General features: G+C 58.3%; 1 protein-coding gene across 6 annotated transcripts in view; it reads left to right on the top strand.

Annotated features, from left to right (window-relative positions):
- LOC148812628 (epithelial discoidin domain-containing receptor 1-like) overlaps window positions 1–16,925 on the top strand; it is a 32,797-nt gene extending 15,872 nt beyond the window's left edge. For 2 of the 6 annotated variants that reach the window (XM_088908559.1, XM_088908565.1), the window contains exons 5-19: window positions 1,664–1,811; window positions 1,933–2,035; window positions 2,804–2,990; window positions 4,370–4,619; window positions 6,018–6,131; window positions 6,518–6,571; window positions 7,179–7,345; window positions 7,781–7,994; window positions 8,919–9,005; window positions 9,245–9,495; window positions 9,626–9,753; window positions 11,317–11,514; window positions 14,427–14,661; window positions 14,842–14,991; window positions 15,132–16,925. In XM_088908559.1, the coding sequence (XP_088764685.1) occupies window positions 1,664–1,811; window positions 1,933–2,035; window positions 2,804–2,990; window positions 4,370–4,619; window positions 6,018–6,131; window positions 6,518–6,571; window positions 7,179–7,345; window positions 7,781–7,994; window positions 8,919–9,005; window positions 9,245–9,495; window positions 9,626–9,753; window positions 11,317–11,514; window positions 14,427–14,661; window positions 14,842–14,991; window positions 15,132–15,272 (2,427 nt within the window). In that variant the 3' untranslated portion in view covers window positions 15,273–16,925. The remainder of the gene's footprint in view (window positions 1–1,663; window positions 1,812–1,932; window positions 2,036–2,803; window positions 2,991–4,369; window positions 4,620–6,017; window positions 6,132–6,517; window positions 6,572–7,178; window positions 7,346–7,780; window positions 7,995–8,918; window positions 9,006–9,244; window positions 9,496–9,625; window positions 9,754–11,316; window positions 11,515–14,426; window positions 14,662–14,841; window positions 14,992–15,131) is intronic. The other 4 variants (XM_088908561.1, XM_088908560.1, XM_088908564.1 and 1 more) reach the window with 4 other exon arrangements.
- The last annotated feature ends 374 nt before the right edge of the window (window positions 16,926–17,299 follow it).

Genomic DNA, 17,299 nt, shown 5'->3' with positions numbered 1-17,299 from the left:
AGAGGTCAGGGCTCAGGGCTCAGGGCTCAGGGCTCAGGGCGCACCTGGCTGAGCTGGAGGGACCGCTGGGGCGAGGAGGTCAGGGCTCAGGGCTCAGGGCGCACCTGGCTGAGCTGGAGGGACCGCTGGGGCGAGGAGGTCAGGGCTCAGGGCTCAGGGCTCAGGGCTCAGGGCGCACCTGGCTGAGCTGGAGGGACCGCTGGGGCGAGGAGGTCAAGGCTCAGGGGTCAGGGCGCACCTGGCTGAGCTGGAGGGACCGCTGGGGCGAGGAGGTCAGGGCTCAGGGCTCAGGGCTCAGGGCTCAGGGCTCAGGGCTCAGGGCGCACCTGGCTGAGCTGGAGGGACCGCTGGGGCGAGGAGGTCAGGGCTCAGGGCTCAGGGCTCAGGGCTCAGGGCTCAGGGCTCAGGGCTCAGGGCGCACCTGGCTGCGCTGGAGGGACCGCTGGGGCGAGGAGGTCAGGGCTCAGGGGTCAGGGCTCAGGGCTCAGGGCGCACCTGGCTGAGCTGGAGGGACCGCTGGGGCGAGGAGGTCAGGGCTCAGGGCTCAGGGCGCACCTGGCTGAGCTGGAGGGACCGCTGGGGCGAGGAGGTCAGGGCTCAGGGCTCAGGGCTCAGGGCTCAGGGCTCAGGGCTCAGGGTGCACCTGGCTGCGCTGGAGGGACCGCTGGGGCGAGGAGGTCAGGGCTCAGGGCGCACCTGGCTGCGCTGGAGGGACCGCTGGGGCGAGGAGGTCAGGGCTCAGGGCGCACCTGGCTGAGCTGGAGGGACCGCTGGGGCGAGGAGGTCAGGGCTCAGGGCGCACCTGGCTGCGCTGGAGGGACCGCTGGGGCGAGGAGGTCAGGGCTCAGGGCTCAGGGCGCACCTGGCTGCGCTGGAGGGACCGCTGGGGCGAGGAGGTCAGGGCTCAGGGCTCAGGGCGCACCTGGCTGAGCTGGAGGGACCGCTGGGGCGAGGAGGTCAGGGCTCAGGGCTCAGGGCGCACCTGGCTGAGCTGGAGGGACCGCTGGGGCGAGGAGGTCAGGGCTCAGGGGTCAGGGCGCACCTGGCTGAGCTGGAGGGACCGCTGGGGCGAGGAGGTCAGGGCTCAGGGCTCAGGGCTCAGGGCTCAGGGGTCAGGGGTCAGGGAACACCTGGGGTCAGGGCTCAGGGCGCACCTGGCTGAGCTGGAGGGACCGCTGGGGCGAGGAGGTCAGGGCTCAGGGCTCAGGGCGCACCTGGCTGAGCTGGAGGGACCGCTGGGGCGAGGAGGTCAGGGCTCAGGGCTCAGGGCGCACCTGGCTGAGCTGGAGGGACCGCTGGGGCGAGGAGGTCAGGGCTCAGGGGTCAGGGCGCACCTGGCTGAGCTGGAGGGACCGCTGGGGCGAGGAGGTCAGGGCTCAGGGCTCAGGGCTCAGGGCTCAGGGGTCAGGGGTCAGGGAACACCTGGGGTCAGGGCTCAGGGCGCACCTGGCTGAGCTGGAGGGACCGCTGGGGCGAGGAGGTCAGGGCTCAGGGCTCAGGGCGCACCTGGCTGAGCTGGAGGGACCGCTGGGGCGAGGAGGTCAGGGGTGAGGGGTCAATGAGATCCTCACAAGCACACGGTTGGCCTGATCTTCAGGAGAGACGCTGGGGATGTGGACCTCACTCCCCTCCCTCTCTGTCTCTCTCTGGCGCCGCCCTGCAGGTGGTGTCGGGGAACCAGAACACATACGACGTGGTTCTGAAGGACCTGGGCCCGCCCATCATCGCCAGACTGGTGCGGTTCTACCCCATGGCCGACCGGGTCATGAGCGTCTGTCTGCGCGTGGAGCTGTACGGCTGCCCCTGGACCGGTGAGACAGAGACAGAGAGAGTGTGTCTCAGAGAGGAGACAGTGAGAGAGGAGTGTGTGTCAGAGAGGAGCTGTACAGGTGAGACAGACGGGTATAAAGCGATCATCTGTCTCTCTCTCAGGAGCTCTGAAGGCCTACACTGTACCAGAGGGACAGGTGATGCACCTGTCTGGGTCACCTGTGTATCTGAACGACTCTACGTACGACGGCACCACTGAGGCAGGGTGAGTCTCCTGATCACTGACTCCGTACTGCTGTATTAACCCCTCTGTCTGTCTCTGTGTGTGCTCATTATTAAACTCTCTGTTGCTCTCTCCCCGTGGTTACTATTAACCCCCCCTCTTTCTCTCTCATGTGTGTGTGCTCACTCTGTCTCTGTCTGTGCTCACTATTAACTCCTCTGTCTGTGTGTGCTCACTATTAACCCCCCTCTTTCTCTCTCATGTGTGTGCTCACTATTAACCTCTCTGTCTCTGTGTGTGCTATTAACCCCTCTGTCTGTCTGTGTGTGCTCACTATTAACCCCCCTCTTTCTCTCTCATGTGTGTGTGCTCACTCTGTCTCTGTGCTCACTATTAACTCCTCTGTCTGTCTGTGTGTGCTCACTATTAACCCCCCTCTTTCTCTCTCATGTGTGTGTACTCACTATTAACCCCTCTCTCTCTCCCCTGTGGTCAGTATTAACCCCCCTGTCTCTCTCTCCCTGTGGTCAGTATTAACCCCTCTGTCTCTCTCTCCCCTGTGGTCAGTATTAACCCCTCTCTCTCTCTCCCCTGTGGTCAGTATTAACCCCCCTGTCTCTCTCTCCCTGTGGTCAGTATTAACCCCTCTGTCTCTCCCCTGTGGTCAGTATTAACCCCCCTGTCTCTCTCTCCCTGTGGTCAGTATTAACCCCTCCCTCTCTCTCCCCTGTGGTCAGTATTAACCCCCCTGTCTCTCTCTCTCTCCTTGTGGTCAGTATTAACCCCTCTCTCTCTCTCTCCTGTGGTCAGTATCCAGTACGGCGGGCTGGGTCAGCTGTGTGACGGTGTGCTGGGTGAGGACGACTTCATGGACAGCCAGGAGCTCAGGGTGTGGCCCGGGTACGACTACCTGGGCTGGAACAGAGAGGCCACTGGGAAGGGTCACGTCGAGATGGAGTTCCACTTCCAGACTCCTCGGACACTGCACAGCATGCAGGTACCCCTGTCCAGCCCTGTCCAGCACAGTCCAGCACAGCATGCAGGTACCCCTGTCCAGCCCTGTCCAGCACAGCATGCAGGTACCCCTGTCCAGCCCTGTCTAGCACAGTCCAGCACAGCATGCAGGTACCCCTGTCCAGCCCTGTCCAGCACAGTCCAGCACAGCATGCAGGTACCCCTGTCCAGCACAGCATGCAGGTACCTCTGTCCACCCCTGTCCAGCACAGTCCAGCACAGCATGCAGATACCTCTGTCAACCCTTGTCCAGCACAGCATGTCCAGTCAGTGTGACCCCTATGTCTCTCTGTCCCTGGTGCGCTGTGTCCAGCCCTGTCCCTCTTTCCCCCAGGTGCGCTGTGTCCAGCCCTGTCCCAGGTGCGCTGTGTCCAGCCCTGCCCCTCTGTCCCCCAGGTGCGCTGTGTCCAGCCCTATGTCTCTCTGTCCCAGGTGCGCTGTGTCCAGCCCTGCCCCTCTGTCCCCCAGGTGCGCTGTGTCCAGCCCTATGTCTCTCTGTCCCAGGTGCGCTGTGTCCAGCCCTGTCCCTCTGTCCCCCAGGTGCGCTGTGTCCAGCCCTATGTCTCTCTGTCCCAGGTGCGCTGTGTCCAGCCCTGCCCCTCTGTCCCCCAGGTGCGCTGTGTCCAGCCCTATGCCTCTCTCTGTCCCAGGTGCGCTGTGTCCAGCCCTGTCCCTCTGTCCCCCAGGTGCACTGTGTCCAGCCTTGTCCCTCTCTGTCCCAGGTGCGCTGTGTCCAGCCCTGCCCCTCTGTCCCCCAGGTGCGCTGTGTCCAGCCCTATGCCTCTCTCTGTCCCAGGTGCGCTGTGTCCAGCCCTGTCCCTCTGTCCCCCAGGTGCGCTGTGTCCAGCCCTATGTCTCTCTGTCCCAGGTGCGCTGTGTCCAGCCCTGCCCCTCTGTCCCCCAGGTGCGCTGTGTCCAGCCCTATGTCTCTCTGTCCCAGGTGCGCTGTGTCCAGCCCTGTCCCTCTGTCCCCCAGGTGCGCTGTGTCCAGCCCTATGTCTCTCTGTCCCAGGTGCGCTGTGTCCAGCCCTGCCCCTCTGTCCCCCAGGTGCGCTGTGTCCAGCCCTATGCCTCTCTCTGTCCCAGGTGCGCTGTGTCCAGCCCTGTCCCTCTGTCCCCCAGGTGCACTGTGTCCAGCCTTGTCCCTCTCTGTCCCAGGTGCGCTGTGTCCAGCCCTGCCCCTCTGTCCCCCAGGTGCGCTGTGTCCAGCCCTATGCCTCTCTGTGTCCCAGGTGCGCTGTGTCCAGCCCTGTCCCTCTGTCCCCCAGGTGCGCTGTGTCCAGCCCTGTCCCTCTCTCTGTCCCAGGTGCGCTGTGTCCAGCCCTGTCTCTTTGTGTCCAGCCCTGTCCCTCTGTCCCCCAGGTGCGCTGTAATAACCGCTATGTCCAGGGCGTGCGGGTCTTCAGCCGGGTGCAGTGCCAGTTCAAGCCCGGCCTGCTGCACCAGTGGGACCCGGAGCCGCTCGGCCTGGCGGTGGCGCTGGAGGACCTGCTGGACCCCAGCGCCCGGACCGTCACTGTGCCGCTGGGCGGGCGGCTGGGTGCCATCGTGCGCTGCCAGTTCTCCTTCGCCGACAGCTGGCTGCTCATCAGCGAGATCGCCTTCCTGTCGGGTACGAGACTCTGAGGGGCGGAGGGGTCGAGGGGCGGGGCAGAGAGGGGTCGAGGGGCGGGGCAGAGGTACGATATAGAGGAGCAGTGCTGAGGTGGAGAAGATGAGGCGCAGAGGGGTCGAGGGGCAGGGCAGAGGGATGATATAGAGGAGCAGTGCTGAGGTGGAGAAGATGAGGCGCAGAGGAGTCGAGGGGTGGGGCAGAGGTATGATATAGAGGAGCAGTGCTGAGGTGGAGAAGATGAGGGGCAGAGGGGTCGAGGGGCGGGGCAGAGGTACGATATAGAGGAGCAGTGCTGAGGTGGAGAAGATGAGGGGCAGAGGAGTCGAGGGGTGGGGCAGAGGGATGATATAGAGGAGCAGTGCTGAGGTGGAGAAGATGAGGGGTAGAGGGGTCGAGGGGCGGGGCAGAGGTATGATATAGAGGAGCAGTGCTGAGGTGGAGAAGATGAGGGGCAGAGGAGTCGAGGGGCGGGGCAGAGGTACGATATAGAGGAGCAGTGCTGAGGTGGAGAAGATGAGGGGCAGAGGGGTCGAGGGGCGGGGCAGAGGTACGATATAGAGGAGCAGTGCTGAGGTGGAGAAGATGAGGCGCAGAGGGGTCGAGGGGCAGGGCAGAGGGATGATATAGAGGAGCAGTGCTGAGGTGGAGAAGATGAGGGTCAGAGGGGTCGAGGGGCGGGGCAGAGGTACGATATAGAGGAGCAGTGCTGAGGTGGAGAAGATGAGAGGCAGAGGGGTCGAGGGGCGGGGCAGAGGGATGATATAGAGGAGCAGTGCTGAGGTGGAGAAGATGAGGGGCAGAGGGGTCGAGGGGCGGGGCAGAGGTACGATATAGAGGAGCAGTGCTGAGGTGGAGAAGATGAGGGGCGGGGCCAGTGAGAGGAGCAGGAGTGTTGATAAACAGGGTCAAGGTCTTGTTTCTCTCAGATACGACAGGCAGAGCGCGACAGGAGACTGGGGGCGGGGCTACGTGTGACAGAGGGGCGGAGCGTGACAGAAGACTGGGGGCGGGGCTACGTGTGACAGAGGGGCGGAGCGTGACAGGAGACTGGGGGCGGGGCTACGTGTGACAGAGGGGCGGAGCGTGACAGGAGACTGGGGGCGGGGCTACGTGTGACAGAGGGGCGGAGCGTGACAGAAGACTGGGGGCAGGGCTACGTGTGACAGAGGGGCGGAGCGTGACAGGAGACTGGGGGCGGGGCGACGTGTGATAGAGGGGCGGAGCGTGACAGGAGACTGGGGGCAGGGCGACGTGTGAGGGGGGTGGAGTGTGACAGGAGACTGGGGCGGGGCTAAGTGTGACACAGAGGGGGTGGGGTTGAAGGACACTGGGGGGGGTCTGCTGTCTGTGCTCACTGCTTCTGTCCCCAATCCTCTCTCCCTCTATCCACCCCAGAGGAGGCCGAGGAGCTGCCCCTCCCAGAAGACCCTCCGCCTCCCTCTACCACCGCTGGCAGCACCTCTACTGCCCTGACACCAGGGGGCGCCGAGAACAGCACCACATTGCCAGGTGAGCAGCTGGCTGGGACACTGAGCACCAAACATGGTGAGACTGGGGTATAAACACAGGACAGCGCAGTACAGCCCAGTGAGATCAGGGTAAAAACAGAGGACAGTGCAGTGAGATTAGGGTAAAAACACAGTATGCAGTACAGCCCAGTGAGATCAGGGTAAAAACACAGTATGCAGTACAGTGCAGTGCACTACAGCCCAGTGAGATCAGGGTAAAAACAGAGGACAGTGCAGTGAGATTAGGGTAAAAACACAGTATGCAGTACAGCCCAGTGAGATCAGGGTAAAAACACAGTATGCAGTACAGCCCAGTAAGATCAGGGTAAAAACACCTGTATTCAGTCATCTGATCTCTGCTCCTCCACTTCACCGATCCCCCCCCAGACCCCAGCGATCTCTCCCCGACAGACACGGACGCCACCAACGGCACACTGTCAGGTGAGAGTGACGGGGGTGACCTCTAACCCTGCACCCCAGAACTGCATGAGGCTGTAACCCTGTAACAGAGCATGAGACTGGCTGAACTGACCTGGGGCATCTCCCCTTTCAAACCTTACATTGCATTTACAGTGGGCGGTGCGCGCTTTAGTGGTGCACAGCTTCTGCATGAGTTGCGCTTTGTGTAAAGACTGGGGGAGCCACAGGGGAAGGACTGAGGGGAGACATGAGAGTTCTGGAGCAAGAGACTGGAGAAGAGGGAGAGTTCAGGAGCAAGAGACTGGAGAAGAGGGAGAGTGCAGGAGCAGGAGAGGTGAGAGGAGGGAGAGTGCAGGAGCAGGAGAGGAGGGAGAGTGCAGGAGCAGGAAAGGTGAGAGGAGGGAGAGTGCAGGAGCAGGAGAGGGGAGAGGAGGGAGAATGCAGGAGCAGGAGAGCAGAGAGAGTGCAGGTGCAGGAGACTGGAGAAGAGGGAGAGTGCAAGAGCAGGAGAGGAGAGAGGAGGGAGAGTGCAGGAGAGGAGGGAGGGTGCAGGAGCAGGAGAGGAGAGAGGAGGGAGAGTGCATGAGCAGGAGATCACTAATCTGGAGTTCGGCTGCTCTGTTCCCAGCAGCGGATTGGGTGGTCCTGACTCCGAAGGCGGGGCTTCCCGTCGCCAAGGACGACAGCAGCCACACCTCCATCCTGGTGGGCTGCCTGGTGGCCATCATCCTGCTGCTGCTGGGGGTCATCGCCAGCATCCTGTGGCGGCAGCACTGGAGGAAGCTGCTGGGCAAGGTGAGACCCCAGGAGCACAGAGGGGAGCCCCTGAACCCCTGATTGAGCCCTGTGGGGTTCAGGGGGAAGGGAGCTGTTGGCTGTGTATCCCCAATCAATAGGTTAGTCGATCACAGGTCGTCCCAGGGCCTGCGTTCCCGGAGGTATTCGGCTGTGGAGTTCAACTCCTGCCGGACTGGGGGTCCTGGGTTCGAGATCCTGCTGTGAGGTGCAGAGCTGGCACCCCCTCTGTACCGTAGGGCCTGTTGGCGAGGGATCTCGGGACAGAGGGAGGGGACACCAGAGGGCGCTGTGGGAGCCGAGGCGCCGCGAGAGGCCTGGTCTGCTACTGCTTTACCAGCAGTGGGGGGTGGTTAGGAGCGCTGTAAAGTAGTAGCAGACCGGGCCTCCCTGCCTCCTCTTGCCGGCGCTGACCCATCCTCTCCCTGCGTCCAGGCGCAGGGCCGGTCCGACGAGGAGCTGCGGGTCCACCTGTCCGTGCCCGGCGACACTGTGGTCATCAACAACACCCACAACCCCCTGAGCTCGGCCCGCTACAGCAGCCGGTACCAGCGCATCCAGTCCTGCGCCGGCGAGCCCGACCGAGAGGAGCACAGTCCAGGGGAGTACCAGGAGCCCAGCGTCCTGCTGAGGCAGAGAGAGGCCACCGGTGAGAGAGAGGGGTTAATACTGACTGGACACTCCAGGACATGAACACTGCACTGAGAGAGAGAGGGGTTCATACAGACACACTGACTGGACACTCCAGTACATGAACACTGCACTGAGAGAGAGGGGGGTTCATACAGACACACTGACTGGACACTCCAGTACATGAACACTGCACTGAGAGAGAGGGGTTAATACAGACACACTGACTGGACACTCCAGTACATGAACACTGCACTGAGAGAGAGAGGGGTTAATACAGACACACTGACTGGACACTCCAGTACATGAACACTGCACTGAGAGAGAGGGGGGTTCATACAGACACACTGACTGGACACTCCAGTACATGAACACTGCACTGAGAGAGAGAGGGTTCATACAGACACACTGACTGGACACTCCAGTACATGAACACTGCACTGAGAGAGAGAGGGGTTCATACACACACACTGACTGGACACTCCAGGACATGAACACTGCACTGAGAGAGAGGGGTTCATACAGACACACTGACTGGACACTCCAGTACATGAACACTGCACTGAGAGAGAGAGGGGTTCATACAGACACACTGACTGGACACTCCAGTACATGAACACTGCACTGAGAGAGAGAGGGGTTCATACACACACACTGACTGGACACTCCAGTACATTAACACTGCACTGAGAGAGAGAGGGGTTCATATAAACACACTGACTTGACACTCCAGTACATGAACACTGCACTGAGAGAGAGAGGGGTTAATACAGACACACTGACTGGACACTCCAGTACATGAACACTGCACTGAGAGAGAGGAGGGTTAAAAAGTTGTGTCTGTGTCAGTATGTGCAGTTCCTGTGAGTCAGCGTGGGTGTTGTGTCTCTGTGGCTGTGTCTGACTGTTGTCGTGTCTGTGTTGTTGTGCCCCTTGTCCCCAGTGCGGCCACTGAGCAACCTCCTCCTGCCGTCGTCTCACAGCCTGACCCCAGCTGGGGACGAGGGTAGCAAGCCCATCAACACGCAGGGTAAGACTGAGACACACACAAGACTGGACACCCCGTCTCTCTCTCACACTGAGACACACAGCGGTTCACTGGACACCCTTTCCATCTATCCTTTATAGGGCAGTTTTTGGGGTTCAGACCTGGAGCCCCATGATCTCTCCCTGTTTCCTTGTTCAGTCTGTCTCGTCTGTCATGACTTCATTTCCTGTGTCAATCTAATTAGTCATGTTAATTAATTCTAGCCCCCCCTGTTCTCCCAGCAGCAGGCGGGCGTGGCTACAGCGAGGCCATGGCCCCGCCCCTGCAGGAGGCCCCACCCCCGTACCCCGGGGCCCCGCCCCCTCCCAGCGTGCCCCACTACGCGGAGGCCGACATCGTCAGCCTGCAGGGCGTCAGCGGGAACAACACGTACGCCGTGCCCGCGCTGGCGGCCGAGGACAGCGCCCCCGCCGAGCTGCCCCGCGCCTGCCTGGTCTTCAGGGAGAAGCTGGGCGAGGGGCAGTTCGGGGAGGTGAGCAGATAGTCACCCCCACACGGGGCCCGGAACCCCGAAACGGGACCCAGACACCGTTAGTATGACCCAGACTTACCCTACTGCCCCCCTGTGTGTCCTGGGGTGACCCCTCTGTCTGCGTCCCCAGGTCCACCTGTGTGAGATACACAGCCCACAGGAGCTGCCCGGGCTGGAGTTCCCCTTCAACATCCGCAAAGGGCGCCCCCTTCTGGTGGCCGTCAAGATCCTGCGCGCCGATGCCACCAAGAACGCCAGGCAAGTGCTGCTTGTTAACCCCTCCCACCCCTCTGTGTGTAGAGCCTCCTGTCCTGACTGGAGGAGCTCACCCAGCTGTGTCTGGAGAGAAGCCAGGGTATTGGTGAGTGTGTGAGTCTATCTATGATTGTTTATCTGTGTGTGAGACTGTTTGTCTGTCCTGTGATAGACCGGTATCCTGTCCAGAGAGTGTGTCTGTGTCCGTGTCCCGTGATGGACTGGTGTCCTATCAAGGCTGTACCCCACCTTGCTTCACACAGACAGAATCCCGGGTCTGGTATTGAACCCCGGACACCAGTCTGTGCGAGAGACTGAGAGTGACTGTGAGTCTGCGCGAGTCTGTCCCTGAGTGTGACTGCGAGTCTACATGTGTGCCAGAGTGTCTGAGTGACTGCGAGCCTGTGTGCGAGTCTACATGTGTGCGAGAGTGTCTCAGTCTACATGTGTGCGAGAGTCTGTGCGTCTGTGCGAGTCTACATGTGTGCGAGAGTGTCTGAGTGACTGCGAGCCTGTGTGCGAGTCTACATGCATGCGAGAGTCTGTGCGAGTCTACATGTGTGCGAGAGTGTCTGAGTGTGACTGCGAGTCTGTGTGCCAGTCTACATGTGTGCGAGTGTCTGAGTGTGACTGCGAGTCTGTGCGAGTCTACATGTGCGCGAGAGTCTGTGCGAGTCTACATGTGCGCGAGAGTCTGTGCGAGTCTACATGTGTGCGAGTGTCTGAGTGTGACTGCGAGCCTGTGTGCGAGTCTACATGCGTGCGAGAGTGTCTGAGTGTGACTGCGAGTCTGTGTGCCAGTCTACATGTGTGCGAGTGTCTGAGTGTGACTGCGAGTCTGTGTGCCAGTCTACATGTGTGCGAGTGTCTGAGTGTGACTGCGAGTCTGTGCCAGTCTACATGTGTGCGAGTCTGTGCGAGTCTACATGTGCGCGAGAGTCTGTGCGAGTCTACATGTGCGCGAGTCTGAGTGTGACTGCGAGTCTGTGTGCGAGTCTACGTGTGCGAGAGTGTCTGAGTGTGACTGCGAGCCTGTGTGCAAGAGTCTGTGCGAGTCTACATGTGCGAGTGTCTGAGTGTGACTGCGAGCCTGTGTGCGAGTCTACATGTGCGCGAGTGTCTGAGTGTGACTGCGAGTCTGTGTGCCAGTCTACATGTGTGCGCGAGTGTCTGAGTGTGACTGCGAGCCTGTGTGCGAGTCTACATGTGCGCGAGTGTCTGAGTGTGACTGCGAGTCTGTGTGCCAGTCTACATGTGTGCGCGAGTGTCTGAGTGTGACTGCGAGTCTGTGTGCCAGTCTACATGTGTGCGCGAGTGTCTGAGTGTGACTGCGAGTCTGTGTGCCAGTCTACATGTGTGCGCGAGTGTCTGAGTGTGACTGCGAGTCTGTGTGCCAGTCTACTTGTGCGTGAGTGTCTGAGTGACTGCGAGTCTACATGTGTGCGAGTCTGTCCCTGAGTGTGACTGCGAGTCTGTGCGCGAGTCTACGTGTGTGCAAGATCAGATCGCCCCAGCAGGACCAGTGGGCCTGACCACCAGTGCTGACTGAGCCACTCCTCCCTCCAGGAATGACTTCCTGAAGGAGGTGAAGATCCTGTGGCGGCTCAAGGACTCCAACATCATCCGCCTGCTGGGGGTCTGCGTGCGCGACGACCCCCTGTGCATGGTGACCGAGTACATGGAGAGCGGAGACCTCAACCAGTACCTGAGCCACCGGAGCCTGGAGGACAAGGCCACCGCCAGCCATGGGGAGTCCACCGTCAGGTCTGTCCACTCAGTGTGTCTGTATGAACCCCCCCCTCTCTCAGTGCAGTGTTCATGTACTGGAGTGTCCAGTCAGTGTGTGTGTATGAACCCCTCTCTCTCTCAGTGCAGTGTTCATGTACTGGAGTGTCCAGTCAGTGTGTCTGTATGAACCCCTCTCTCTCTCAGTGCAGTGTTCATGTACTGGAGTGTCCAGTCAGTGTGTGTGTATTAACCCCCCTCTCTCTCAGTGCAGTGTTCATGTACTGGAGTGTCCAGTCAGTGTGTCTGTATGAACCCCTCTCTCTCAGTGCAGTGTTCATGTACTGGAGTGTCCAGTCAGTGTGTCTGTATGAACCCCTCTCTCTCTCAGTGCAGTGTTCATGTACTGGAGTGTCCAGTCAGTGTGTCTGTATGAACCCCTCTCTCTCTCAGTGCAGTGTTCATGTACTGGAGTGTCCAGTCAGTGTGTCTGTATGAACCCCCCTCTCTCTCAGTGCAGTGTTCATGTACTGGAGTGTCCAGTCAGTGTGTCTGTATGAACCCCTCTCTCTCAGTGCAGTGTTCATGTATTGGAGTGTCCAGTCAGTGTGTCTGTATGAACCCCTCTCTCTCTCAGTGCAGTGTTCATGTATTGGAGTGTCCAGTCAGTGTGTCTGTATGAACCCCTCTCTCTCTCAGTGCAGTGTTCATGTACTGGAGTGTCCAGTCAGTGTGTGTGTATTAACCCCTCTCTCTCTCAGTGCAGTGTTCATGTACTGGAGTGTCCAGTCAGTGTGTGTGTATGAACCCCTCTCTCAGTGCAGTGTTCATGTACTGGAGTGTCCAGTCAGTGTGTCTGTATTAACCCCTCTCTCTCTCAGTGCAGTGTTAATGTACTGGAGTGTCCAGTCAGTGTGTGTGTATTAACCCCTCTCTCTCTCAGTGCAGTGTTCATGTACTGGAGTGTCCAGTCAGTGTGTCTGTATGAACCCCTCTCTCTCTCAGTGCAGTGTTAATGTACTGGAGTGTCCAGTCAGCGTGTCTGTGTGAACCCCTCTCTCTCTCAGTGCAGTGTTAATGTACTGGAGTGTCCAGTCAGCGTGTCTGTATGAACCCCTCTCTCTCTCAGTGCAGTGTTCATGTACTGGAGTGTCCAGTCAGCGTGTGTGTATGAACCCCTCTCTCTCTCAGTGCAGTGTTCATGTACTGGAGTGTCCAGTCAGTGTGTGTGTATGAACCCCTCTCTCTCTCAGTGCAGTGTTCATGTACTGGAGTGTCCAGTCAGTGTGTGTGTATGAACCCCTCTCTCTCTCAGTGCAGTGTTCATGTACTGGAGTGTCCAGTCAGTGTGTCTGTATGAACCCCTCTCTCTCTCAGTGCAGTGTTCATGTACTGGAGTGTCCAGTCAGTGTGTCTGTATGAACCTCTCTCTCTCTCAGTGCAGTGTTCATGTACTGGAGTGTCCAGTCAGTGTGTCTGTATGAACCCCTCTCTCTCAGTGCAGTGTTCATGTACTGGAGTGTCCAGTCAGTGTGTCTGTGTGAACCCCTCTCTCTCTCAGTGCAGTGTTAATGTACTGGAGTGTCCAGTCAGCGTGTCTGTATGAACCCCTCTCTCTCTCAGTGCAGTGTTCATGTACTGGAGTGTCCAGTCAGCGTGTGTGTATGAACCCCTCTCTCTCTCAGTGCAGTGTTCATGTACTGGAGTGTCCAGTCAGTGTGTGTGTATGAACCCCTCTCTCTCTCAGTGCAGTGTTCATGTACTGGAGTGTCCAGTCAGTGTGTCTGTATGAACCCCTCTCTCTCTCAGTGCAGTGTTCATGTACTGGAGTGTCCAGTCAGTGTGTGTGTATGAACCCCTCTCTCTCTCAGTGCAGTGTTCATGTACTGGAGTGTCCAGTCAGTGTGTCTGTATGAACCCCTCTCTCTCTCAGTGCAGTGTTCATGTACTGGAGTGTCCAGTCAGTGTGTGTGTATGAACCCCTCTCTCTCTCAGTGCAGTGTTAATGTACTGGAGTGTCCAGTCAGTGTGTCTGTATGAACCCCTCTCTCTCTCAGTGCAGTGTTCATGTACTGGAGTGTCCAGTCAGTGTGTGTGTATGAACCCCTCTCTCAGTGCAGTGTTCATGTACTGGAGTGTCCAGTCAGTGTGTCTGTATTAACCCCTCTCTCTCTCAGTGCAGTGTTAATGTACTGGAGTGTCCAGTCAGTGTGTGTGTATGAACCCCTCTCTCTCTCAGTGCAGTGTTCATGTACTGGAGTGTCCAGTCAGTGTGTCTGTATGAACCCCTCTCTCTCTCAGTGCAGTGTTAATGTACTGGAGTGTCCAGTCAGCGTGTCTGTGTGAACCCCTCTCTCTCTCAGTGCAGTGTTAATGTACTGGAGTGTCCAGTCAGCGTGTCTGTATGAACCCCTCTCTCTCTCAGTGCAGTGTTCATGTACTGGAGTGTCCAGTCAGCGTGTGTGTATGAACCCCTCTCTCTCTCAGTGCAGTGTTCATGTACTGGAGTGTCCAGTCAGCGTGTCTGTATGAACCCCTCTCTCTCTCAGTGCAGTGTTCATGTACTGGAGTGTCCAGTCAGCGTGTGTGTATGAACCCCTCTCTCTCTCAGTGCAGTGTTCATGTACTGGAGTGTCCAGTCAGTGTGTGTGTATGAACCCCTCTCTCTCTCAGTGCAGTGTTCATGTACTGGAGTGTCCAGTCAGTGTGTCTGTATGAACCCCTCTCTCTCTCAGTGCAGTGTTCATGTACTGGAGTGTCCAGTCAGTGTGTCTGTATGAACCCCTCTCTCTCTCAGTGCAGTGTTCATGTACTGGAGTGTCCAGTCAGTGTGTGTGTATGAACCCCTCTCTCTCTCAGTGCAGTGTTAATGTACTGGAGTGTCCAGTCAGTGTGTCTGTATGAACCCCTCTCTCTCTCAGTGTCAATATGAGATGTGTCTCTCTCTCCAGCTACACCTCTCTGATCTCCATGGCCTGCCAGATCTCCTCCGGGATGAAGTTCCTGGCCTCCCTGAACTTTGTCCACCGGGACCTGGCGACCCGGAACTGCCTGGTGGGGGAGGGTGGCGCCATCAAGATCGCCGACTTCGGCATGAGCCGCAACCTGTACGCCGGCGACTACTACCGCATCCAGGGCCGCGCGGTGCTGCCCATCCGCTGGATGGCCTGGGAGTGCATCCTCATGGTACGTCTCCCGTCGGGGTCCCCCACGCCCCCGGACTGGGGTCACTGCAGCTGGGGTGACCTCCTACTACAGCATCGCCTGAGCATTGGGGTACCCTCCGATGTGGGGGCATTCGGGGTGACCCTGTGTATCTGTGTGTGTGGGTGCGTTCGGGGTGACCCCATGTGTCTGTGTCCCCAGGGGAAGTTCACCACGGCCAGCGATGTGTGGGCGTTCGGGGTGACCCTCTGGGAGATGCTGATGCTGTGTAAGGAGCAGCCCTACGCCTCCATGACAGATGAGCTGGTGATCGAGAACGCTGGAGAGTTCTTCAGAGACCAGGGCAAGCAGGTAACAGCCACACCTGGCCAGCAGTACCTGTACCTGTAACCTCTCTCTCCCCAGGTGTACCTGTCTCACAGACTGACCTGTCCCTCTCCTCTCTCCTGTCCTACAGGCTCACCAGTCTCTCTGCTCTCTCCTGTCCCCAGGTGTACCTGTCCCGGCCGGAGGTGTGTCCGCAGGGCCTGTACGAGCTGATGCTGAGCTGCTGGAGCCGGGAGTCCAGGGAGCGGCCATCTTTCCCAGCAATCCACCGCTTCCTGCTGGAGGACGCCATGAACATGGTGTAGCAGGAGCGGCTCCGGCCTGCGGACTCTCGGAGGGCTCGGAGGGCGGCGGCCCTAAGGGCTGAGCCTCTTGTGCGCCCCCTGGTGGCGACCGAGACGGACAGCCTCTGAGGAAGAGGAAGGACACTAGGGGGGTGGGGGAGGCTGGTACTTCTGTATTCCTTTTACTTCTCGTTTTTCGGGGTTCCTGGGGTGGCGGTGTTTGGAGGGGGGGGTGGGGTGTGTGTAGCGGAGCTCAGGAGACTGCTGGTTCGGTCTCCGTCCTACAAGGGGGCTGCCCCCCCCCCCAGAGGAAACGCTCTCTTGCTGCTGCGTGCTGGGGTGTGGGAGAGGGGTCTGTCTGCTGTTTGCTTTGCAGTCTTGCACATTTCCAGGCCCACTTCACCAGCGGCTGGGAGCTTCGCTCGAATGTGCTCTGGTACTTTGCCCCTGAGATCGATCGCTCATGATCGATTCGCTGTGACTGGCCCTGGTCAGTATCTCCATGTAATCAATCACTCCTGATCGATTCACTGGGACTGGCCCTGGTCAGTATCTCCATGTAATCAATCGCTCCTGATCGATTCACTGGGACTGGCCCTGGTCAGTATCTCTATGTGATCGATCGCTCATGATCAATTCACTGTGACTGGCCCTGGTCAGTATCTCCATGTAATCAATCGCTCCTGATTGATTCACTGGGACTGGCCCTGGTCAGTATCTCCATGTGATCGATCGCTCATGATCAATTCACTGTGACTGGCCCTGGTCAGTATCTCCATGTAATCAATCCCTCATGATCAATTCACTGTGACTGGCCCTGGTCAGTATCTCCATGTAATCAATCGCTCCTGATCGATTCACTGGGACTGGCCCTGGTCAGTATCTCTATGTGATCGATCGCTCATGATCAATTCACTGTGACTGGCCCTGGTCAGTATCTCCATGTAATCAATCGCTCATGATTGATTCACTGGGACTGGCCCTGGTCAGTATCTCCATGTAATCAATCGCTCCTGATTGATTCACTGGGACTGGCCCTGGTCAGTATCTCCATGTGATCGATCGCTCATGATCAATTCACTGTGACTGGCCCTGGTCAGTATCTCCATGTAATCAATCCCTCATGATCAATTCACTGTGACTGGCCCTGGTCAGTATCTCCATGTAATCAATCGCTCCTGATCGATTCACTGGGACTGGCCCTGGTCAGTATCTCCATGTAATCAATCGCTCCTGATCGATTCACTGGGACTGGCCCTGGTCAGTATCTCTATGTGATCGATCGCTCATGATCAATTCACTGTGACTGGCCCTGGTCAGTATCTCCATGTAATCAATCGCTCATGATTGATTCACTGGGACTGGCCCTGGTCAGTATCTCCATGTAATCAATCGCTCCTGATTGATTCACTGGGACTGGCCCTGGTCAGTATCTCCATGTGATCGATCGCTCATGATCAATTCACTGTGACTGGCCCTGGTCAGTATCTCCATGTAATCAATCCCTCATGATCAATTCACTGTGACTGGCCCTGGTCAGTATCTCCATGTAATCAATCGCTCCTGATCGATTCACTGGGACTGGCCCTGGTCAGTATCTCCATGTAATCAATCGCTCCTGATCGATTCACTGGGACTGGCCCTGGTCAGTATCTCTATGTGATCGATCGCTCATGATCAATTCACTGTGACTGGCCCTGGTCAGTATCTCCATGTAATCAATCGCTCATGATTGATTCACTGGGACTGGCCCTGGTCAGTATCTCCATGTAATCAATCGCTCCTGATTGATTCACTGGGACTGGCCCTGGTCAGTATCTCCATGTGATCGATCGCTCATGATCAATTCACTGTGACTGGCCCTGGTCAGTATCTCCATGTGATCGATCGCTCATGATCAATTCACTGTGACTGGCCCTGGTCAGTATCTCCATGTAATCAATCGCTCCTGATCGATTCACCATGACTGGCCCTGGTCAGTATCTCCATGTGATCGATCACTCACGATCCATTCGCTGTGACTGACCCAGGTCAGTACACTGTCCAGT

Source organism: Atractosteus spatula, assembly GCF_055471065.1.
Source record: "Atractosteus spatula isolate fAtrSpa1 chromosome 10 unlocalized genomic scaffold, fAtrSpa1.hap1 SUPER_10_unloc_2, whole genome shotgun sequence".
In the NCBI taxonomy this organism is placed as follows: Eukaryota; Metazoa; Chordata; class Actinopteri; order Semionotiformes; family Lepisosteidae; genus Atractosteus; species Atractosteus spatula.
Note: the sequence above shows the minus strand (reverse complement) of the source record. Positions and strands in the feature narration are given on the sequence as shown.